The 26398-nt window shown below is 41.8% G+C and overlaps 1 protein-coding gene across 2 annotated transcripts in view; it reads right to left on the minus strand.

Moving 5' to 3' along the window:
- The window catches only part of alg14 (ALG14 UDP-N-acetylglucosaminyltransferase subunit), a 77681-nt gene that overhangs the window by 22589 nt on the left and 28694 nt on the right, over positions 1–26398 (minus strand). Inside the window, exon 4 of one of the 2 annotated variants that reach the window (XM_061805983.1) lies at positions 23621–25176. The exons of the other annotated variant lie outside the window; for it this stretch is intronic. Within the exon in view, the coding sequence (XP_061661967.1) occupies positions 24946–25176 (231 nt within the window). The 3' untranslated portion in view covers positions 23621–24945. Of the gene's footprint in view, positions 1–23620; positions 25177–26398 lie in introns of those variants that run through there. 2 annotated transcript variants of the gene reach the window in all.

The following is a 26398-nucleotide window of genomic DNA, read 5'->3' on the forward strand; positions in this document are numbered from 1 at the left end:
GAGACCCCATGGCTTCTCAATGTAGAGAGAGGAAGCAGAAGCGGGGCTGCCAGGGGGGCCTGCTCGCCAAGCTACGAAGACGGCCCCACAAACCACAACTCCAAACTATCTTTCTCAAATGCCAGATCCATAGTGAAAGGTCACAGAGACGTTGCTACACTGGGTGATACCTGATGCTGTTGTCTCGCTAGCAGGGTGCAGGCTACACCAGTGGGACTTGCAATAGAGGCTCCGGCAAAAGCAGAGGTGGAGGTCTTGTGTATCCCTCTATGTCCATAATGATTGGTGCTCACAGAGCCAGATTATTGACAGTTATTGCTCACCAGATATAGAGTCTTTGTCAGTCTCATACAGACCATTTTGCCAACCAAGAGACCTATCAAATGTGATTAGTACAGCTGTGTAATTTCCACCTGATGCTAAAACTCTCGTTACCCTCAGCCACCTGTATGACAGTGTAAACACCAGAGGGTCTACTCCAAGGGAGTACATATCATTGCTGGAGACTTTAACCAAGTGTTTCTCAGGACTCTTCTCCCAATTTCATACAACATGTGAAATGTGCCACCAGAGGAGGGAATACACTTGACTATGTGTATTCAAACGTCAAGCAGGCCTACAGAGCACTACCCTATTCTGTCTGTCTGACCACATATCCCTGGCCATAGTCCCAGCCAATTGCAAAACTGTTTTGCTGAGACAAGTTGGGACTTATTTGAACACCATGACCTTGAGGAATTCACATAGACAGTGCTATTCTACATCTCAGGTTGCACAGAAAGTGTTACAATCAAGAAAAACATCCGGGTTTATCTTAATCAGAAAGCCTGGATGACCGGACACACCTAAAACCTTTTCAGAGCTTTGACATCAGGTGACAGTGGCCTATTGAGCTCGTGCATGTGACGTTACCGTTTTCACAGCATCGTATTGCTGGTCAGACACAGCTGCTCGACATTGTGGGAGACATTGAACGGGAGCAGAATATTCACAATGCCTGAGACCTGTTACATTGTCACAACTGACGAGACAGATCTTCAAAGAGATCATTTTATAGAATACCAGCTGAAAAGACCAGAAATGATTGATGGATTTATGCAATTAAATGTGATGGATGGTGCCCAACCAAATATACACGCCTGTGTAGCGACCACTTCATTTCAGGTAGGAATTATTCTTATCAATCTCAAATTACCAAGAAGTATTTATAATGCAAAGTTCACTCATTTGAGAACAATGCATATTTAAAAATAAAATAAAACAAAAACATCTGTCGCAGAGAGGTTTACGGAGGTTAAAGTGTATGGAAGACCCTAATCCACCTTTTTGCTTATATTATACAGTTTTTTTTAATGCAGAATTCGAATCTGAAATCCGTTATGAAGGAAATTTTTTTTTTTTTTTTTTTTTTTAGATTATCGGCAAAAAATTATCGCACATTGCTGGATTTTCCGAAAAAAAAAAAATGAGTGGAAATACCTGACAACGGGAGTCATATCCAGTGAGCTAGTGAGAACATCAGCCCTTTGACTTCAATGAGAGAACGATGATGGATTTCTATGGAAGTAGACTAGTGCCACCAGGATTTGAATTTAAAATGTAAAGTGAAATAGGACTTGAATTTGAAATGTAAAGTGAAATAGGATTTGAATTTGAAATGCCACAGAAAACAGGATTTGAATTTGAAATGCAAAGTAATCACGTTTTTAATAGTTGTATTCCAGTGTAACTTTTCAATGTTAACAATTCAACTGGCTACAATTCGCTGTCTGAAATTCAACCGGTTACAATTCACTGTCAAACATTCACTGTCTGTGCCACCAGGCAGGGTTACTTCAGGTTAGAACCGAACACCCAGCCAATCCAGTTACGCTTTCTTAGTATGTGACGTCACGTGACTAGCAAAGCATAAATGCGATTGGCTGGGTCTTTTGCCTGCTGCCACAGACGGTGAATTTTAGACAGCAAATTGTAGCCAGTTCAATATCAGACAACGAATTTCAGACAGTGAATTGTAGCAACTATTGAAAATGTGATCACTTTACATTTAAAATCCAAATCCTATTTCACTTTACATTTCAAATTCAAATCCTGGTGGAACTAATCGACAGTGAAGAATGACTGTGAGAGAGATAATCTACAGTGAAGAATATAAGTATTTGAACACTCTGCGATATGGCAATGATTTATTTGTGTGATACAGCTACAAATAAATATTTGAACACCTGTCTATCAGCTAGAATTCTGACCCTCAAAGAACTGTTAGTCCACCTTTAAAAGTCCACTCCCACTCCATGTATTATCCTGATTCAGATGCACTTGTGTGAGGTCGTTAGCTGAATAAACACACCTGTCCACCCCTTAAAATTAGTAAGACTCAAACTTGTAACATGGCCAAGACCAAAGAGCTGTCCAAAAACACCAGAGATAAAATTGTACAACTCCACAAGGCTGCAAAGGGCTACGAAGAATTTGCCAAGCAGCCTAGTGAAAAACGGTCCACTGTTGGAGCAATCATTGGAAAATGGAAGAAGCTAAACATGACGGTCAATCTCAATTGGAGTAGAGCCCCATGCAAATATCACCTTGTGGGGTCTCAATGATCCTTAGAAAGGTGAGGAATCAGCCCAGGACAACACGACAGGACTTGGTCAATGACCTGAAAAGAGCTGGGACCACCGTTTCCAAGGTGACTGTTGGTAATACATTAAGATGTCATGGTTTGAAATCATGCATGGCACGGAAGGTTCGCATGCATAAACCAGCACATGTTAAAGGCCCGTCTTAAGTTTGCCAAAGACCATTTGGATGATACAGTGGTGTTGAGGGAGAATGGTTTGTGGTCAGATGAGACCAAAATTTAACTTTTTGGTCCTAATTCCACAAACCGTGTTTGGAGGAAGACGAATGATGAGTTCCATCCCAAGAACACCATCCTTACTGTGAAGCATGGGGGTGGTAGCCTCATGCTTTGAGAGTGTTTTTCTGCACATGGGACAGGACAACTGCACTGTATTAAGGAGAGAATGACTGCGACCATGTATTGGACGAAAACCACATTGCTCCACCTGAATCCGAGACTCGGCATCCTGACGGACCCTCCTCCCCAGTACCCCTGAGTAGACCTTACCAGGAAGGCTGAGGAGTGTGATCCCTCCGGTGACCCTTCTTGAAAAGGGGACCACCACCCCAGTCTGCCAATCCAGAGGCACGGTCCCCGATGTCCACGCGATGTTGCAGAGGCGTTTCAACCAGGACAGCACCACAACATCCAGAGCCTTTAGGAACTCCGGGCGAATTTCATCCACCCCCGGGGCCCTGCCACTAAGGAGCTTTTTAACCATCAGGTGACGTCAACCCCAGAGATAGAAGAGCCCGCCTCAAAACACCCAGACTCAGCTTTCTTGCGGGAAGTCGTGTTGGTGGAATTGAGGAGGTTTTCAAAGTATTCTTCCAAATGACTTACAACATCCTGAGTTGAGGTCAGCAGTGCCCCATCCCCACTATACACAGTGTTGACGGTGCACTGCTTCCCCCTCCTGAGACACCGGAGGGTGGACCAGAATTTCCTCGAAGCTGCCCTGAAGTTGTTCTCCATGGCCTCACCAAACTCCTCCCACACCCAGGTTTTTGCCTCAGTGACCACCAAAACTGCATTCCGTTTGGCCAGCCGGGACTTATTAGCTGCCTCCGGAGTCCCACAGGCCAGAAATGCCTGATAGCACTCCTTCTTCAGGAGCTTATATTTTGTATAAATATGTTACATAACATTTGCATAGAATTATTATTTGGTCTTTCAATAAGAGTACTTTGAGAACACCTAAGGTTAAAATACATATACAGTATACAGAAATACAGTATTCTTTCTGCTGTTGGAAAGATATGTGTTCCATTTTCATGTATAGGCACCTAATAAATCTGGCAAATTTTGGAATAGACCAAAGATGGAGATTCAGCATCAGCTGGTTCACTGTCAACCTCTTGTGCCCAAGATGCTTCCCGTAACATCTGTAATTAATATATAAAAATAAGGTTCAAAGTTTCTAAAATAAGAAAAAAATGTGTAGATAAAGCACAGGTTCATTACAATCTATTTCATTTCAATTATTTTTGATAAATGGCAAACAGGTCTCATATTCTGTGAGTGACTAGTATGTAATGCTGGTTGTTAGAATGCTACGTAGTATTTTATTAAAATAAAAAAAAAACTGGACAAATTAAAAAAAAGGTTTGTATTCATCCATCCATTTTCTTAGAGGCAGGGGACACCCTGAATGGTTGCCACCCAATCGCAGGGCACATTGAGAAAAACAGCCGCACTCACAATCACACCGAGGGGCAATTTAGATTGTCCAATTAATGTTGCATGATTTTGGGAAGTGGAGGAAACCGGAGTGCCCAGAGAAAAAACAAGCAGGGACAGGGAGAACATGCAAACTCCACACAGGGAGGGCTGGGATGGAACCGCAACACTGTGAGGCCAACGCTTTCCAGCTGCTCCACCGTGCCACCAGTTGTACACACATTATTATCCTGTTTTTCTAGATGACAATGGTCAAACGATTTGCGTTAAAATATTTCACACGAAGAATGACATGCTTCTATCGTTCAACCATGTAAACAGTGTTAAAGCTTTCAGGAAAAAAAATACATACCTCCCCAATAGTCTTAACAAAAGCTCTTTGCAGTTTTGGTACTTGGGGGTGGGTGGGGCTGAGCTTGTCGAAGCCTGTCTGGGGTTCAGCGGCCGATCCAAGATTGCGTTTTTTGCCTTTAACAACATCGATCTGTTCAGGTGTTGGAACTGGCTGTATGGTAGGCACTGACCCGGTTTTAACAGTTTTTTCTCATTCAAAACCCATCTCAGACATGAGTCCACAAGTAAAAGTGTCCGGGGTGAAATGTTCACTGCATATGACAGACTACCGACCGGGGAATTCTCGGAACGAATGGGTTTTTCTTTGGCGTAAGTACCAAAGGTTCCAGGCTAATCCAATCACACAATCACAGGTCCACATGTGGTGATGTACGAGACTGCGGCCCTGAAATCGGTCGTTTTTCAGGTGAGGGAAACAAGATCAAAGTTAGCGGACTTTCATTCCTAACTACTTATATTTTTTTGGGTAAAAGCATCCAAAAGGTTATGCATTTTATGGTACAGCTGAACATATATTTTCATCTAGATAAGATAATTTGCGTTAGAAATTAGACATTTCATACACTTTAACGTGTGGCCGCAATACAGTTCTGTGTATGGCGGAGACTACTCCCTGTCCTAAATGTTTTTCCCCAATCAGTTAATGAATGAGAATTTATGTAAAACCAGGGGTCATTTATTTAAATATTGGTATTTCCATTAAAAAATTTCGAGTGGGTCCATCACTATGTGGGATTTAATCCTGATTGAGAACAGATCCAGCAAAGAAGTATTTGTATGTGTTCAGACTTTTATACACTTTCAAATTTTTCTGTGTAAATCTTGACGACTTACTCACCAGACAGCTTAGCAGGAGACAGCACAAGAACAAGAACAATCTAATCATCAGAACAGTTAGAACCAGGAGCACCTGTTGTCTGTTAAACACACAATTATGGTTAGGCGACTGGAGCAGGAACAGTTAACAGTGTGGATATGTGTGTGGAATTTATTGATAACATTTCCGAAATTGTTCATCCTCTTGAACAAAAACTGTCCAAAAAATTCCTTGTAATTTGTGGAATATATCAATTGAAATGCCTGCTACACTAAGATGATAGGTGGGCATGTCAGATGACGTTTGGCATGGGGAATATTATTAAAGCTGTATATATGTGTCATTGTATCTCCTAAACCTTCCTGGGCATGCTGCAAATGTTTAGATTATATTCATGTCTCTTGGGATCCCAAACATCCCAAGTATTTAGATATATCGCATCTTTTTCCATAACAATGTATGTATGTTTACCATGCTTTTTGCCCTGACTGTAAGTTAGACCCTATAGAGGTCGTGCACGTGACGGCAACATTTTCACTGCGCCATATTGCCGGTCAAAAAGAGCTGCTCGACAGTGTGGGGGACAATGAGGTCATTCTATAGAATACAGCTGAAAAGGCCAGAAAAAATTGATTGATTTCGGTAGTCAAACGTGATGGATGGTGCCCAACCAAATACACACGACTATGTTGCCATCACTTCATTTCAGGTAGGAATTATTCTTCTCAATCTCAAATTCCCAAGAAGTATATATAATGCCAAGTTGGCTCATTTGACAACAATACGTTTAAAAAAAAAAAAAAAAAAAAAAAAGGAGTTTTCTCCAACGTATATGGAAGGGTGTTGTGGCCACATGTTAAACTTTGGTAAACCTCTCCCCAACAGCCTTATTTTTTGTTCAACATGCTTTGTTCTCAAATGAGTTCAATGCGTTTTTTAAAAAAGAAAATAAACCGCCAGTCACACAGTCGTTTATGTAGGTTAACGTGTGGCTGCAACACGCTTCCATGTATGCGGGCTGAAGCCTACCCCAGTGGATTATTTTCTTTTTTTTAAATATGCATTGGACTACGCATTTGAGAACAATGCATTTAAAAAAAATAATAAAAAATCTGTCACGGAGAGGTTCACCGAAGTTTAACGTGTGGTCGCAACATGCTTTGTGTACGGAAGAGCTGACTGTCTTTTTTTCCCCAATCATATAATGTGGGTTTCTGTATATCCAGGGGTAATTTATTTAAATATTGGTATTTGTATTGAAAAATTCTGAGTGGCTCTATCACTATGTGGGATTTATTCTTGATTGAGAACAGATTCAGCAATGAAGTATTTGTATGCATCCAGACTTTTCTACGCTTTCAAACTCTTCCGTGTAAATCTCAAGGACTTACTTACCAGATAGATGTCTAGATCCAGTTGTCCAAGGCAAGCGGAATCGGGTTAACTGTCCAATTTCTTATTGGCGAAAACATCAACTTCAGCAATAAGTATGTCTCTCTATGCCAAGTGTCTCAAATTTTTCCACATACCTTTGTTTATTATCACCTTCTAAATGTTTGATGATATCGGACAAAACTCTGGGCGTCGTGCTATAAGACATATCTTCGTGTCGTCTCCAACCGACTTAGCATTGAGCAATGCAGTATGACCAGTCACGTGACTTTGGTGACGTAGGTGCATGAGCTCTATTGACCATGGTGGCATCCATAATGGAGGCAGACTGCGCAGTCTAGTTTTTATTCTACATCATTGGATGTAAAAGCAGCACGCTGGATGTGAAATCACAATAATACGCCGCAGACATTGGTTTGTGACTTTCTGTACTGCAATAAAAATTTTATTTTATTGTTATTATAGTGTTGTAGTTTTTGTCTCAAGTGGGCAATGTATAAATGCTGTGCTGTTGAATAAACATTCTGGTACCCATGTGGCAGTAAGTGTTTTATAATTAAATACTAAATACCTCTTTTTGTCTTAAATATGCAAAAATACAAATACTGTTTACATATTTTAAACATTCTGGTACTTACACAAACATACATCCCCTCTACTTTGCGATTTTTCCCTTTTCGTGGGTGGTTCTGGTACCAATTAACCACAAGAAATGAGGGATTACTGTAGCAGGTTTTGCTACCCATTGCAGCAATAACTGAAATCAAGAGTTTGCGATAATTGAACGAGTTTTTCACATTCCTCTAGAGGAATTTTGTTGCACTCTTCTGCCATATTGAAGGGCTTTCTAGCATGAACCACCTGTTTGGATTCACACCATATCATCTCAATTGCATTTAAATCTGAACATGGATTTGGCCACTCCAAAACCTTAACATTTTTTTTTTGGTCCTGAGGCAGCGAGGCATCCCCAGACCATCTCACTGCCACAACCATCTTTCACTGTTGGCATGTTTTTTTTTTTTGTCTTTTTAAATCAAATGCAGTGCCATTTTTATGCCAGATGTAACTGGCTTCTTTCAACAAGTAAAATTTTTGACTCGTCAGTCCACAGAATTTTGCTCTTGAGGATCATCAAGAAGTTGTTTGGAAAATGTGAGATGAGCCTTGTATTTTTTTATTACAGCAGGTGTTCTCCCCTGGAAACACTCCCAGGGATTCCATTTTGGTCATTGTCTTTCTTATGGTTGTTCAAGGTTCTTTTGTCCCTTCTGGGATGAGTCGTTGTCGCAGTTTTCGAGTTGGTTGTCCACTCCTGGGAAGGTTTCCCAGAGTTCCCAGTTTTCACCATTTCTGGATAATTTCTCTGACAGTGTTTAAATGTCTACAGACCTACTGCTCTCACACCTATTGTCACAAAATGGCTGAGACTCATACAAAGACACATAAAAAGTAGATTACCACCAACCTTTGATCCCTTTCAAATTGACCCCTCCGTAGAGGGCACTTAACCACGCCTCCTGAAGTGACGTCACGCCACGTGCGCTGACGTAAGACAAACAGTAAAAATGGTAAATACAATACAATACATTCTGAACTGAGACAGACTCCATGCTTCTGATTTCATTCAAATCAATGATATATTATAGATTCTAAATACAATACATTCTTAACTGAGACGCCATGCTTCTGATTTCATTCAATCGTTCACACGTAGCGGTGTTATGCTAGCAGAGAACGTCTCATTCATTTATACGAGACGTGTATTAAAAATCAAATTTAGGGCATATCTTCGTGCAAACAGTCTGGTTAAGCTTCTGCCGCGAGCCAGCAAGAAATCAATACGTTTGTGCAGTCCAATCATCGCTAAATATCGCTCAACAAAGAATAAGTGTGTCAATCGTTCAGACGTAGCGGTGTTATGCTAGCGGAGAACGTCTCATTCATTTATACGAGACGTGTATTAAAAATCAAATTTAGGGCATATCTTCGTGCAAACACAGTCTGGTTAAGCTTCTGCCGTGAGCCAGCAAGAAAGCGACACGTTTGTGCAGTCCGATCATCGCTAAATATCGCTCAACAAAGAATAAGTGTGTCAATCATTCACACGGAGCTATGTTATGCAAGCGAACAACTTCGAATTCATTTATACGAGACGTGTATTAAAAATCAAATTTAGGGCATATCTTCGTGAAAACACAGTCTGGTTAAGCTTCGGTCACGAGCCAGCAAGAAATCAATACGTTTGTGCAGTCCGATCATCACTAAATATCGCTCAACAAAGAATAAGTGTGTCAATCATTCACACGCAACAGTGTTATGCTAGCGGAGAACGTCTCTTTCATTTATACGAGACGTGTATTAAAAATCAAATTTAGGGCATATCTTCGTGCAAACACAGTCTGGTTAAGCTTCTGCCGCGAGCCAGCAAGAAATCAATACGTTTGTGCAGTCCGATCATCGCTAAATATCGCTCAACAAAGAATAAGTGTGTCAATCGTTCACACGCAGCAGTGTTATGCTAGCGGAGAACGTCTCATTCATTTATATGAGACGTGTATTAAAAATCAAATTTAGGGCATACCTTCGTGCAAACATATGTGTTCCGGTTGATATTAGATGGATTTAGTTGATGCGGTCTTCCACAAAGTTTGGTCCATCAGTGCATTTTTCGTACTGGGTCTTCGGTTTTGGAAAGGGTACGAATCGAACTCCACCAACTAGCCTTTCAGGATACCTGTCATCACTATTACAAAGTCCGTGACGACACCTCTTAACCATATCTATTGTTAAAGAACCCAAATACGCGATAAAACGCTAACTAACCCTATACTGGACCATGCAATGTTGTCTGAGAAAATGGCGGGAGCAAAAACGGGCTTTGGTTTATGCAGATCTCTGGCCTCTCATTGGTCAGTGACGCGGATTGCGCAATATCCACGGAGGGGTCAATTGGCTACAAAGAAAAGAGGTCAACGGAGGATGCTATCACCATTAGTCTCCACTCAGTGCTGGAACACCAAGAACACCAGAACTCTTTGTTGCTAATAGCTTTGCCTTTACTCCATTATACCACACATTTTGATTTGAAAATTGCCTCACCTTGTTCTTCACACACAGCTCTGATTATGGACTTTCTCACTAACCACCTCCAAACTCTTTGACTCGCCTTTCTTTCTCCTTCACTTTCAGGACTGGTTCCCCTCTGTGCTGTGTGCTGAGCCCTCTTCTGTACCGTCTGTTCACCTCTGATTGTATAATCATCCAAACTTCCATCAAATTATTGTTTGCACATGACACAGATCAATCCACCTACCACGGTTAGGTTCAAAGTCTGCCTCTGTGGTCCATGCAAACAACCTGATTTTAAATACAAAGAATTCCAAAGAACTTAGATTGGACTTTAAAGTGCCACTGTCATGAAATGCATGATTTTTAGTATGTTATTCATGAAAAAACGACAACCGACATGGACCCATGCGTTTTTTCCACCACAAAACACGTTTTTACGTATACAGCTTTTTGTAACTCCTGCCATGAAAATACTCTCGAGGGATTGTTTTCAAGAAGCAGCAGTAAGTGATGTAAAGGACAGACACTTGAGGGCACTCAAGTGGACTCGTTTGTTTTCGTTAGTTTTACCTCCGGGAAGGAAGCTCGTTGTTCCTTTGTGTTAGCCAAAATGCTGGCTTGTTGCATTGCTGGACATTGCCTGAACACTGGGGAGAATGGACTCACCCTTCATAAGTTTGCAAGAAACCTGGTTCGTCGTGAAAAATGGATTGCACAGGTGCAGAGGACGAGAGCTTTGTGGGTTCCAAATGTGTATACAGCTACTAAAAAAAAATAATAGTTTGGGGCGGACCACGTAATCGGTCTCTCATAACGTAACAAAAGATCCACTTACGAAATATGTCGATGTGCACGTCGGACGGCGTCAGGCTGCTGCATCGCTTCGCCAGCGAAGACTGCGCTTCGGGCTCGCCGCGGCGGCTCTGAAGAACACTGCCTCAATGCAGCACTCAGCAGCGTGCAACAACAACGCAGTAAAGCGCCCTGGCTCGACGGTGTTGTTCACCGCGTACTGCAGCGGCTATGAGCAACCCCCTAAAGCAGCACGGCTCGGCTCCGTGATAAGCCACCTCGGCGCCAAAAATACGCCACACTGGCCGGTTGCGATGAGCCGCGGAAGCGCATCGGATGGGAGGTGGTTTGGCCGTGATCGCATATCATTTGAATAACTCTCGAAACAATAGTGTAATATTGCCCCGGTAACTTTACTTGGTTGTGAGGTGTTCTCCTTTTTGAAAAGAGCTTCCGTGTCAGAAGGGGCGTGTTCATCTCCCATAGTTAGGATGCACCGCATGTTTTCATTGGTGAATGTCCGGGAAATGTCACGGACAGAGGATGCAGCCAATATGGACTGCAACTTTGCGCATGGATGACGCACTCTCCGCTCACATTTATTTTTTCGTATACACATTGAAGTGAATAATGTTATATGTATTTTTCATTACAATATCTATTTTAGAATGTTTATAGGGATGGCACTTGACCTTTAAGAAACACAGAGCTGACCCATCCCGCATTTTCATCAATCGTGACTGTGTGGAAATAGTCCACAGTTCTAAACTTCTCAGGATATACATTACAGACACCCTATCCTGGACTAAAACTACCACAGGCATTGTTAAGAAGGCCAGGTATCCATTTTGTCAGGATTTAAAAACTAAACAATACAATCAATGCAGTTTTTGCTAAAAGAACTTATAAAGAAAAAAGATAGACAAATAAATAAATAAAGTGTTTTTCAGTCTTATTGATCATGTCCAGGCCTTGGTAAGATTATTAAAACCATGAAAAGCAAACAAGAAGTGCAGTTGTATAATTTTAGATGACAGTACTGCTATGCTTAGTGGTTTTAAGTTCAAATCAAATAAATCCAAAACCTTTAACATCATTAAATGACTGTGCATACAATGAAATACTGAGTGTTTCTCCACAAGGTGCTTATGTGAATAAAATAGAATAAATAAAATAGAAATAATAACAACATCCTATGTATGAGGTAAGATAGCAGATAAAATAGGTACGATCAAGGCAGAGTTATTGCTGAAGAACTTGAAAATAAATAGATAAATGCATAAGTGTGTTTTACAGTCTTATACTCCCTGTCCTGGCCTTGGTAAGATTATTAAAGATTATTAAAACCAACAAAAGCAAACAAAAGTGCATTTACATAATTTTACATTCCAGTACTGTTTAGTGGTTTTAAGTTCAAGCAGTTGATGGCTCTAGGAAAAACGCTGTCTTTGAGTCTGCTTGTCTGTGTTTTGTGGGACCTGTAACACCTGCCAGAGGGCAGCAGGTTAAACAGGTGGTGACCAGGATGTGAAGAGCCCTTTACAATGTAAGTAGCTCTGCAGTGATAGCGGGAGTTGGCAATGTCCTCTAGGGGAGGGCAGAGACCAGCCAGTAATCTTCTGGGCACCAATGATCACTCTTTCCAGAGCTTTCCTGTCCGGTGTTGTACATCCAGCATTCCACACTATCATGCAGTATGTGAGGATGGTCTCCATGGTGGTTCTGTAGAAAGCCAGCAGCAGATCAGCTTCCAAGTTGTTCTTCCTGAGCACTCTCAGGAAGTGGAGTCACTGTTGGGCCTTTTTTCACCACCGTTGTGTATTTACAATCCAGGTGAGTTTGTCTGTGATGTCAACTCCCAGAAATCTGAAGGAGTGGACCTTCTCCACACACTTCCCATTGATGAACAGTGCAACTGGGTCCCTGCTGCACTTCCAGCAAGTCCAGGATTATTTCCTTCGTCTTTGTGGTGTTCAGTGTGACGTTGTTTGCAGAACACCAATTTGACAACTTTCCAATCTCGTTTCTGTAGTCAGACTCCTTTTGAAATGAGCCCGATCACAGTGACCATCACCAAACTTGATCCTGGAGTGGCTGGGATTGGCTGGTATGCAGTCATATGTGTACAAAGAGTATAGAAGAGGGCTCAGTACACAACCTTGGGGAGAAGCGGTGCTGAGGGTGATTGAGGAAGAGAGGTGTGAGCCAAGTCTGACAGACTGAATGGTTTGCGAGGAAGCCTTTAATCCAGCAGCAGATGGAAGGAGCAAGTCCAGGGAGGGAGAGTTTGTTAACCAGGATACCTGGGATGATGGAATCAAAGCCATCAGCCTCAGAGGCAAAAGAATGAACCCTAAATGTATCTGACAAGTTTGCAATAATATCCGCAAACGCAATACAACTGTGTTGTCATATATACCTGGTTTGACCAAAGGGATTCATTGGAAATTCACACCTAACATTGCTGTAAGTAGAACTATATTTCTAATTGATTTTTCTTTAATGGTAATCAGGATACAATGTTATGCTGACGTGTATTTATAACAATCCATCCAGCCATCAATTTTTTTTTGCTGCTTATCCTCACGAGGGTCACAGGGAGTGCTGAAGCCTATCCCAGCTGTCAACGGGCAGGAGGGTACACCCTGAACTGGTTGCCAGCCAATTGTAGGTCACATAGAGACAGACAACAGTCACACTCACAATCACACCAAAGGGCAATTTAGAGGGTCCAATTAATGTTGCATGATTTTGGGATGTGGGAGGAAACCGGAGTGGCTGGAGAAAACCCACGCAGGCACGGGAGGAACTTGCAAACTCCACACAGGCGGGATCAAACCTGGGTCCTCAGAACTGTGAGGCCAACACTTTACCAGCTGAGCCACGTGCCGCCTATTTATAACAATTTTATGGAAAAATTATATCACGGCGGAAAGTGGGGGGGTGAGTTGTTTTCTTCTTGCTGGGGGTGGGCGTAAAAGAAAGTAATTGAGAAGCACTGTCTTAGGATCAGTACCTTGTTGGAAGGTGAACTTCTGGCCCAGTCTGAGGTCCTGAACACTCTGGAAAATGTTTTGTTCTTAGATATCCCTGCATTTGGCCACATTCTTCTTTTGTTGGATTGCAACCAGTTGTCCTTTCCCTGCAGATGAAAAATACTCCCACACCATGACGCTCCCACCACAATGCTTCAGTGTTGGTACAATATTGGATAGGTGATGAGCAGTGCCTCTTTTTTCTCCACACATACCACTTAGAATTAAGGCTAAAACATTCCGTCTTGGTATCATCAGACAAGCCATTCTTATTTCCCGCCATTTTGGTCCATCAGGTGTTTTTTTTTTCTTTCCCCAAGCAAACTCCATGCAGGCTTTCATGTGTCTTGTTCTGAGGAAGCACTTCTGTCAGGCCACTCTGCCATAACGCCATCCAGGAGCTGATCATTGGCTGAGCTTTTGCCATTCTGGTGACTGAGTGATCCATTTTGATGGTTGTCTTGTGTTTTCTGCCATGTGTCTCTGGTTTTGCTATCCATTTTAAGGCATTAGAGATTAGAGGCTTGACTGGTGGAGCGATGAAGTGATGGCTGAATGTCTAGAAGTTTAATCCTTCTCCTGACTTCTTCTCAGGAGCTCAGCTAGAGTGATCTTCTCCCCAGATTGCTCAGTTCTGCCGGACAACCAGCTGTAGCCAGGGTTTTGTCGTCCCAAATGTCTTCCATTTAAAGTGTTTATAATGTCGATATCCGAGCGCAAGTTATCTTATCTAGATGAAAATACATGTTCAGCTGTACCATAAATGCATATCTTATTCAAAGTTTTTACCAAAAAATACAAGTATTTATGAATTACAGTCTGTGAACTTCGACCTATTTTCCTGTATCTGACAAACCCCACCTTTAGTGTGGCTTACCTCTGACATCACAATGAGGACTTGTGCTTTATCACTCGAGGCACTGATTGTTGACGTCGAAGAAAAATCCATTCATTTCGAGAAATCCTCAGTGATTGTAAGCTAAAATCAATACATAACAATGGTGAAGAAGTGTGTGGTTCAGTTTTGTCGCAGTTCGAATTATTCTGGTCACAGTTTACATTATTTCCACAAAAACCCCAGCCTCAGAAGACTGTCAGGTTTGTGAAAACAAGTGCTAATTTTTCCAAACCCAGTCAGCAGTCTGTCATATGGATTCCACATTTCGGACTCTTTTACTGGTGGACTCATGTCTGAGATGAGTTTTAAATGTTAAAACCTGGATCAGTGCCTACCATACAGCCAGTGGCGGCACCTGAACAGATCCGTGTTGCTCAAGGGTCCAAACGCCAACTTTGATCAGCCGCTGAACTTGGATACCGTCCGACAAGCTTAGAATCCGCCCCCCACCGAAAGTACCGAAACTGCGTAGAGCTATTGTGAAAAGACAAGTTGCGGAGGTATGTTGATCATCTTTTTTTTCCTGAAAACTTTGAACACTGTTGACAGGTTGAATGAAAGCAGCATATATCGTTCTTGGCGAAAAATAAGTTTTATTACAGCAAACGGTTTGAGCATTCTCAACTGGAAAAACGGGAAAATATTGGTTACAAACCTTTTACTATTTAACAATTTAATGACAGCTATGCAAAATGTCAACAAAAGATGCCCGTGACTCCACCCCAAAGAAACATGATAACAAGGAAGTATATCTGGCTTTTGACAAGTGCAGGCAAGCTCATGTTCTGATGTGTACAGGGTTTGAATTTTAATAAAATACTATCTTCTATTCCTTTCGCCTTGTCCCGTAAGGGGTCGCAACAGTGTGTCATCTTTTTCCATCTAAGCCTATCACATGCATCTTCCTCTCTAAACCCACTGCCCTCATGTCCTCCCTCACAACATCCATTAACCTTTTCTTTTGTCTACCTCTTGCTCTTTTGCCTGGCAGCTCCATCCTCAGCACCCTTTCTTCCAATATACTCACTCTCTCGCCTCTGAACATGTCCAAACCATCGTAGTCTGCTCTCTCTCACCTTGTCTCCAAAACACCCAACTTTGGCTGTCCCTCTAATGAGCTAATTTCTAATCCAATCCAATTTGTTCACTCCAAGCGAGAACCTCAGCATCTTCATTTTTGCTACCTCAAGTTCTGCTTCCTGTTGTTTCTTCAGTTCCACCGTCTCTAATCCGTACATTATGCCCAGTCTCACCTCTTTTTTTATAAACTTTGCCCTTCATCCTAGCAGAGACTCTGTCACATTGAACACCAAACACCTTTCGCCAACTGTTCCACCCCGCTTGGACCAGTTTCTTCATTGCTCTGTATTGTTGACCCCAAGAATTTGAAGTCATCCACCCTCACTATCTATATAATCTTCATTTCTCTCCTTTCCAGTACGTGGCTCCATCTTTCTAATTGACCCCTCCGTACAGGGCACTTAACCACGCCTCCTGAAGTCACGTCACCCCACTGTTGCTAACCTGAGACAAACATTAGACAAAATGGCGTCGCAGGAAGAAAAGTCAAGAGCGAGATTGTCTGACTTACCAGCTGATTTTTCACTCGCATTTTTACCGAATAGTGAAATATCGTTGAAGAACAGACAGCAGGGCTTCAAGTATTTCAGCGAGGGGTATTTCAATGGTATTTCCATGCATATCGACGGAGAAACCATTGATTTTAGCGCAAGATCTTTCTGGAGTCAGAGGAAGACAGAGAAGCCACATAATATAATATATTATAACCCAAATACGAATTCGTCATTGACAGTTACCTATTTTCGTGTGTGCAGAATCTGTATGTGTATCTGTATAGCCGTTTGTGAACCGCCGTATAAAGGAAAAGAAGAAGGCGAGTCTTGATTTACGAGTTGTTTCTCTGGTTTTCTTTGTGTAAAGTCACGCGCTCCCCTCAATAATTATTCTTGAATTAGTGCGAAACCTACGTAAGTCCCGACCGAGTACGACAATCACAACTTTAGTGTCCTCAAACATCCTTCCTTCAGTCTTGGTGTCTCGGTGCACGTCGAAGGCTTTTAGGTCTCGCTAGTCCGGTTTAGCTTAGCTCGCTAGCCACCAACAAAGAGACACGTTTGTCCAGTCAGATCCTCGCAAAGTATCGCTCAACACAGATCAAGTGTGTCAATCATTCACACGTAGCTATTGTCAGATAGGTTGCCATACCACAAATAGCAATGGAGCGAATTGATAACAATTGGGGTGTATGGCTTAAGGTTCATGTTTTGAGCTGAGCCACCAACTCTCAAATTGGACACCAGATGTCGCCAAACAAATTTACACTCGATTGGATCACCAGCACGGCAAAGATCTCATTGATAAATGTAGCCTACCCGCTTAGCTTCTCATTGCATTGCATATGTATACCAAAGTCAGTAACCTTATATAAACCGGATTATTTCTCATATCTTTGTATTACATACATATATCAGGGTTAGCAACCTTAATAACCCAATTATTGTTATAGCTTTGTATTCACATCTTATTTCTGCTATAAAGACAGTGACAGGATGCAGCTGTCAAGCCACACCAAACATTTTTCAAGATGGTTGCAGCATCAAGTTACTGAACAGGAAGCCCGTCACACTCGAATGACCACGCGGGAAGTCGGCAAGCAGAAATGGATTTCAACTATTTTTCCACTGGACTTTTAGCAAAAAATAAGATGCTTTGAAAAAGCTTTGTGAAAAGAATATAACCTGTGTATGGCTGTCTCTCAGACAAGGCAACACCTGATGAGCAACCAACTAAAACAAGCCTAAGAATGCATGAGAGAATTGTATTCACAAGAATGTTGATACATTTATGCTATTGTTCAAAACTAGGGTGAAACCGAACGCGAAGTGTGGTGATATTTTTAAAAGATGCATTTATTAATTAAAGGGAGAATGACAAAATTGAGTGAAGCCAAAGAAGGGCGTGACAAGTCAAGCCAGGAATGGCAAATGGGGCCCAATAGGATGAACTAAAGGAGGCCCTTCCCACTAGATGTAGATTCAGCCAACATTTTCTAGAATGTTCCACCAAAAAGCTATAAAAACCTTGGATACGGTTGGCTCTTTGTTCCGTTTTCGCTGACAAAGAGACAAGGTCTTTCTATAGGTGTAATAGTCATGTGGGAAGCTGGCGGGGAGAAGGAATTGGCAACTTTGAGTGCCTAAATTGACGACTCTTTTTGAGATTGGGCGCAAGTAAAACTACGATAATAAGGTAATGGCAGGATAACACTAGCGATATTACGTGGTTACCTATTAAGGGCAAGTTGGCTTGACAATTTATCCGTAATCCCGAAAAAACTTATTATTAAATTAGGCTTCGAGCTATATAGGACTTGATCAACCCCAACAGGCTCACTCAAAAATGTCTATTATCCCTAATTTTTGATGCTTTTAGACGCTTTAAATCTCACTTCAATTACATTGCTTTTTGCTATTTTTATCATTTATCTTATCCTTCTGATCATCAATTTTTATCATTGTAACTATTTTTTCCTTTATTGATTTATGTTCTATTAACATTGAATTTTGCCTTAACATCACAACCTTACCTCGCGTCTGGCGCAGATAACTGTAGGATGAATGTTATCTGAACAATTTTTATCATTGTATTAAATTCTAAAAATTTCCAACTTCATCTATCTTTGTCATTCTTATATTGAGTTATCTCATTTTTACCATTCAACCTCAAAGATTGAACATCATCGACATTAACATCATTTAGTCGTAAAAATTCTATTTTAATCAGTCACTCTTTCATAATCTCCGTCTTAAAATAGAACAAATCCGTACGATCCTAATAAGGATTGTTAAATTTGCAATCGATTCATAAGAGATGGAGCTGCTGTAAAAGTAGAGCGAACACTTTGTCACCTTGTTACTCAGAAAGGTTACTCGACAAGGCGGATGAGTGGAGGGAGACTGGATTGGCTCTGCAAAACTAAAGGCAGTTAGTACACCTAGGCGAATTCATCTCGACACTGACTTAAGAAGCTCCCATCCTCCTGCACGCACGGCGTTAGAGTCGGCTAGAGTAAAGGGGTAGCTTAACCCTTGAACTGGAGAGTCGGTCAGGACATTTCTCCTGATTAGTCCTGCGGATAAGCGGAATCTGACACTATGTTATGCAAGCGAAGAACTGCTAATTCATTTATATGCGACATGTATTGAAAATCAAAAATAGGGCTGACCTTCGTGCAAACATATCTGTTCCGGTTGATTTTAGATGGATTCAGTTGATCATGCGGTCTTCCACAAAGTTTGATCCATCAAAGACATTTTTCGTACTCGGTCTTCTGTTCCAGTTGATTTCAGATGGATTCAGTTGATCATGCGGTCTTCCACAAAGTTTGATCCATCTAAGACATTTTTCGTACTCGGTCTTCAGTTTTGGAAAGGGTACAAATTGTACTCCACCAACTAGCCTATCAGGATACCTGTCGTCACTATTACAAAGGCCGTGACTACACCTCTAAACCATATCTATTGTTAAGGATTCCTAAGACGTGATAAAACGCAAACAAAAGCCCTACTGAACCATGCGACTTTGTCTGAGGTTATGGCGGACGACAACAAGGGCGTGGTTTAGGCACATCTCTGGCCTCTGATTGGTCAGCGACGCGACCCACGCAATTTCTACGGAGGGGTCAATTGTCCCTCCGCCTGCTCCCTGCTTTCACTGCAGATCACAATATCATCGGCAAAAATCATAGTCCAAGAGGTCTCCAGTCTAACCTCATCTGTCAGCCTATCCATTACAACCGCAAACAGGAAAGTGCTCAGTGTGTATCTGTAATGCAGCCACTCCTCCACCTTAAATTCTTCTGACACACCTACGGCACATCTCACCACTGTTCTGCTGCCATCGTACATGTCCTGTACTATTCTAACATATTGCTCCACCACACCAGACTTGCGCATGCAGTACCACAGTTTCTCTCTTGGTACTCCGTCATGGGCTTTCTCTAGATCTACAAAGACACAATGTAGCTCCTTCTGACCTTCTTTGTACTTTTCCACGAGCATCCTCAAGGCAAATAATGCATCTGTGGTACTCTTTCACGGCATGAAACCACACTGTTGCTCACAGATAAATACTTCTGTCCATTTTTGATTCTGTTCAGTGCCTTTCTAACTTCCCCCTTACTAATCCTGTCATTCACGCTTGCCTCTTCTACTCTACCTTCTCTCCCATTTTCTTCATTCATTAACTCATCAAAACACTCTTTACCTCTACTTAGCACACTACTGGCACCAGTCAACATATTCGCTTTCCTTAATCACCTTTACTTGCTGCACATTTTTCCCATCTCTATCCCTCTGTCTGGCCAACCTGTAGAGATCCTATACTCCTCCTTTCGTATCCAACCTGGTGTACATGTAGTCACATACCTCTTGTTTAGCCTTCACCGCCACTACCTTTGCCTTACGTCGCATCTCAATGTATGACTGGCGATCTTCAGCTCCGCCCTCCTAAGCTACAGTTGCAATGTCCTAGAATCTTCTAAAATGTCGACTGAACAGAACAGGTTTGAAGTGGATTTTCTATCGCATATTCCTGGTCACATTGAGGTATGTTTTTTTGCTAAATGTACCAGACTTGACTAGATGGGTTCTACAGAGAGGTCACAACTATTTCACGCAAGGATATGTAGATGGAATTAAGACTTGGACGGAGCAGCACGCATTGAATGCAGCCCTATGGGGGCACAAACCAGTGCAATTTGTAGGCCAGTCCCAAGCCCGGATAAATGCAGAGGGTTGCGTCAGGAGGGGCATTCGGCGTAAAAACTGTGCCAAACAAATATGAGCGTTCATCTAAAGAATCCCATACCGGATCGGTCGTGGCCCGGCTTAACAACGCCCACACCCGGCACTGCTAACCTGCAGGGCGTCGGTGGAAATTCAGCTACTGTGGGCCGAAGACAAAGAAGAGGAGGAAACCAGACCCGTCGTCATAAGAAAAAGAGGAATGCACAGAGCCTACAACTGAGTGTAGGGACTTTTGAATGTTGGGACAATGACAGGAAAAGCTCAGGAGTTCGTTGACATGATGATTAGGAGAAAGGTTGATATACTGTGCATCCAAGAGAGTAGGTGGAAAGGTAGTAAGGCTAGAAGTTTAAGAGCAGGGTTTAAATTATTCTACCACGGAGTAGATGGGAAGAGATGCCCCACAGGTAGGATGTGACCTTGAGTTGAAAGAGAAATTCTGGAAGGAACTTGATGAAGTAGTTCTGAGCATCCCAGACAGCGAGAGAGTTGTGATTGGTGCAGATTGTAATAGACATATTGGTAAAGGAAACAGGGGCGATCAAGAATTGATGGGTAAGTACAGCATCCAGGAAAGGAACTTTAAGGGACAGATGGTGGTGGACTTTGCAAAATGGATGGAGATGGCTGTAGTGAATACTTATTTCCAGAAGAGGGAGGAACATATAGTGACCTACAAGAGCGGAGGTAGAAGCACGAAGGTGGATTATATTTTGTGCAGACGATGTAATCTGAAGGAGATTACTGACTGTAAAGTAGTAGTAGGGGAGAGTGTATCTTGACAGCATAGGATGGTGGTGTGTAGGATGACTCTGCTGGTGGGTAGGAAGATTAAGAAGACAAAGGTAGAGCAGAGAACCAAGTGGTGGAAGCTGAGAAAGGAAGACTGTTGTGCGACCTTTTGGAAAGAGGTGAGACAGGCTCTCGATGGACAGCAGAAGCTCCCGGAAAACCGGACTACGACAGCCAAGGTAATCAGAGAGACAGGCAGGAGAGTACTTGGTGTGTCTTCTGGTAGGAAAGGGGAGAAGGAGACTTGGTGGTGGAACCCCAAAATACAGGGAGTCATAAAAGGAAAGAGATTGGCGAAGAAGAAGTGGGACACAGAGGACTGAGGAGAGGCGAAAGGAGTACATCAAGATGTGACGTAGGGCAAAGGTAGAGGCGGCAAAGGCTAAACAAGAGGCATATGAAGACATGTTCACCAGGTTGGACACGAAAGAAGGAGAAAAGGATCTCTACAGGTTGGCCAGACAGAGGGATAGAGATGGGAAGGATGTGCAGCAGGTAAGGTGATTAAGGATAGAGATGCAAATGTGTTGACTGGTGCCAGTCGTGTGCTAAATAGATGGAAAGAATATTTTGAGAAGTTGATGAATGAAGAAAATGAGAGAGAAGGAAGAGTTGAAGAGGCATCTGTGAAGGACCAGGAAGTGGCAATGATTAGTAAGGGAGAATTCAGAAAGGCACTACAAAGGATTAAAAATGGAAAGGCAGTTGGTCCTGATGACATACCGGTGGAGGTATGGAAGCAATTTGGAGAGATGGTTGTGGAATTTTTGACCAACTTATTTAACAGAGTACTCGCGGACGAAAAGATGCCTTAAGAATGGAGGAAAAGTATTCTAGTTCCCATTTTTAAGAACAAAGACGATGTTCAGAGCTGTGGGAATTATAGAGGAATAAAGTTGATGGGCCACACAATGAAGTTATGGGAATGAGTAGTGGAGGCTAGACTCAGGACAGAAGTAAGTATCTGCAAGCAACAGTATGGTTTCATGCCTAGAAAGTGTACCACAGATGCATTATTTGCCTTGAGGATGCTTGTGGAAAAGTACAGAGAAGGTCGGAAGGCGCTACATTGTCTTTGTGGATCTAGAGAAAGCCTATAATAGAGTACCAAGACAGGAACTGTGGTACTGCATGCGTAAGTCTGGTGTGGCAGAGAAGTATGTTAAAATAGTACAGGACATGTATGATGGCAGGAGAACAATCGTGACGTGTGCCTTAGGTGTGACAGAAGAATTTAAGGTGGAGGTGGGACAGCATCAGGGATCAGCTCTGAGCCCCTTCCTGTTTGCAGTGGTAATGGATAGGCTGACAGATGAAGTTAGACTGGAATCCCCTTGGACCATGATGTTCGCAGATGATATTGTGATATACAGTGAAAGCTGGGAGCATGCAGAGGAACAATTAGAAAGATGGAGACATGCACTGGAAAGGAGAAGAATGAAGATTAGCCGAACTAAAACGGAATATATGTGCGTGAATGAGAAAGGTGGACAAGGAAGAGTGATGCTCCAGGGAGAAGAGATAGTGAGGGTGGAGGACTTCAAATACTTGGGGTCAACAATACAGAGCAATGGAGAGTGTGGTCAGGAAGTGAAGAAACGGGTCCAAGCAGGTTGGAACAGCTGGCGGAAGGTGTCTGGTGTGTCTCTGCTAGGATGAAGGGCAAAGTTTACAAAACAGTGGTGAGGCCGCCCATGATGTACGGATTAGAGACGGTGGCACTGAAGAAACAACAGGAAGCAGAATTGGAGGTAGCAGAATGAAGATGTTGAGGCTCTCTCTCGGAGTGAGCAGGTTGGATAGGATTAGAAATGAGCTCATTAGAGGGACAGCCAAAGTTAGATATTTTGGAGACAAGGATCGAGAGAGCAGACTTAGATGGTTTGGACATGTTCAGAGGCGAGAGAGTGAGTATATTGGTGGAAGGGTGCTGAGAATGGAGCTGCAAGGCAAAAGAGCGAGAGGAAGACCAAAGAGAAGGTTTATGGATGTGGTGAGGGAAGACACACACATATATATATAGGATAGTATATTCTTCTTCTTTTCCTTTCGGCTTGTGCTGTTCGGAGACGCCACAGCGTGTCATCTTTTTCCATCTGTGCCTATCTCGTGCATCTTCCTCTCTAACCCCAACTGCCCTCATGTCTTCCCTCACAACATCCATCAACTTTCGCTTTCATGTTACTCTCGCTCGTTTGCCTGGCAGCTCAATCCTCAGAACACTTCCACCAATATTCTCACTCTGTCACCTCTGAAAATGTCCAAACCATCGAAGTCTGCTCAATCAAGCCTTGTCTCCAAAACATCTAACTTTGGCTGTCCCTCTAATAAGTTCATTTCTAATCCTATACAACCTGCTCACTCAAAATGAGAACCACAATTTATAGTAAAGGTAATTGCATTAAAATTCATAGTGAAGAGGTGAGACAGGGTCTCGATGACTTAATCCAGAAATAAAATGTTAGTTTCTTTTTTAAACATTATTTTTTAAGGCCACAGATAGAAAACTCAAAGGAGGCAATTCAGGGACATTTTGACATCTTTCTTTAACACAATAAACAAATCCATCAGTGTAGTTAAAGGGAATGTGAAGCTTTATTTATTTTTATATTTACTGTTTGGTGAATAACAGACGGATAATTAAGCAAAATGTCAATTCCCAGGATACTGGGGTGGCCAGTTGCACTGAATGATGTGTAATATTTTTTTTTAAAGCATGAAAACTATTTTGGCCTTGCCCCCCAACCCCTTAAACAACAAACAAACAAAACAAAAATTAGAAGATTTTGGTATCAAAATCGAAATATGGAACCCAAATTGGCATATTTGGCATATTTAAGATAATTTTTCACTTTATCTTGCGATAACGGTTTTCACCACGGAAAATTTAGAAGAGCACTGCACAAAACCATGATGTTTGATTTAACTTGCCCCAAATTCATGGGAATTGGATGTTTTGCTCATCGTAACGCATTTAAAAGTTGGGACTGTGCACCCGACCGAAAAAGTGCACTCGGAGAGGCCAGCACCAATTGTCAGTGTGTATTGAAATGACCCAGATGAAAGAAAATGCATAGTTGAAAGAAGTTTTGTCAAGCGATATTACATGACTCTTTCTTGTTACTGACTCCAAGTCAGCCCTCATGTTATAATGGCTGATCTCAAGCTTGGATCATTTAGAAACTTCGAAGCTGCACTACTCTTCAAATCAAAGATCTGCTGTGATAATCATGGTTTGTGGTATTTCAATGTTGAAATGTTTAAACTGTTAAAAAAAAAAAAAACTCCAAATCCGCCGCCATAAAATTTGTCTCTGATTTGATAAAGCACATACCTGAAGTGCATAATTTCCATCTACTCCATGCAGTATCTTGCCTTTTTTGGTAGAAACACACATCATGAACTTTGCTGCAATCTTTCCAGTTTGGAAGTAGCTCAGCCTCTGTATTTCTTTCTTAATTAGGTGCAAATCTGTAGAAAATCATTATTCTCATTTAGTCCAAGATGTTTCCGGTGGGTCGAGCGTATTGTCGTTTTACCCCATGTTTTTTGACAAAGCTCCATCACTTGGTAAGGTGTGGCCTATACTTTGGTTGACTGATAAAATGGATGACATTACTGCACTAATGCACTTGGTTACCGTCCTGCAGCAAAAGACATTTTTACACTATTCTTCCAAGGAAAATAGACTTTGGATACCTATGCCTAAGATTGGCCCACTGCACAAAAAAATAGTCTGAAAAGTGGTAAAGGATTCGCCCTGTGAGCGACAGCGACTCCACACGACAAATACTTTCAATGAAAACAATTAAGACTTTCTTGATTCCCAGAGTTCCAAGCAGGAGTCCTGCTATGCAAAGGGGAATACAGGTCCCTGGGCCATTACACAGCACCTAAAACAAAATATAGAAGAATCAAGTGGGGTAACTTGAGCACATTTCCAAGATTGGATATAGATATGACAAAACTTGGCACTTACATAAAAGGCAATGCTTCAACAATGACATTTTGAAATGGAAATAATAATATCAGTTCCATTTTGTGTATCTATAAACCCGAATTCCAATTAGGTTTGGAAATTTTATAAAATGTAAATAAGATGATTTGCAAAGCTACATGAATTCAGTTGAATACAAACCAAAGACATTTAATGCTCAAACTCATGAGGTGTTTCTTTTCTCTTTTTTTTTGTGTGCCAATTTTCACTCATTTTGAATTTGTTGGCTGCACAACTTCAAAAAAAGCTGGGACGTATGCAGTGTGTTATAGTGCTTTTAGTTTTCACCACATTCGATCCGCACATGGAAACTGAGGATACTAATTATTGAAGCTTTGTCGGTGGAATTCTTTCCCATTCTCCCTTGATGTATAGAGCTCGTGCACGTGACATCATTTTCACGGCGCCATATTGCCGGTCAAAAAGAGCTGCTCGACAGTGTGGAGGACACTGAACTGGAGCAGAATATTCACAATACCCGAAACCCGTTGTGCTGTTGGTTGTTACAACAGATGAGACAGATATTCAGAGGTTATTCTATAGAATACCAGCTGAAAAGACGAGGAAAAATCGATGAATTTTGGCAATTAAATGTGATGGATGGTGTCCAACCAAATACACACGACTGTGTAGCGATCACTTCATTTCAGGAAGGAATTATTCTACTCAATCTCAAATTCCCATGAAGTATTTATAATGCCAAGTTGGCTCATTTGAGAACAATGCGTTAAAAAAAACAAAAACAAAAAAAACAATGGGAATCGTGTGCAATGTACACTGAAGCATGTTGCGCCCACAAGTTAGACTTCGGTAAACCTATCCCAGACAGACGTTTTATTTTTTTTAAATATGCATTGTTCTCAAATGAGTCCAATCTGTATTTAAAAAAGAAAATAAACCATCTGTTGCAGACAGGTTTATGTAGGTCAACGTGTGGCCACAACATGCTTCCGTGTAGGGGGGCTGAAGCCTATCCCAGTGGTTTATTTTCTTTTTTTCAAATTCGCATTGGACTCATTTGAGAACAATGCATATTAAAAAAAACTGTCATGGAGAAGTTTACCGAAGTTTAACGTGTGGCCGCAACATGCTTCCGTGTACGGAGTAGCTGACTCGAT

The sequence above is a fragment of the Syngnathoides biaculeatus genome, chromosome 19 (assembly GCF_019802595.1).
Source record: "Syngnathoides biaculeatus isolate LvHL_M chromosome 19, ASM1980259v1, whole genome shotgun sequence".
NCBI classification, from domain to species: Eukaryota; Metazoa; Chordata; class Actinopteri; order Syngnathiformes; family Syngnathidae; genus Syngnathoides; species Syngnathoides biaculeatus.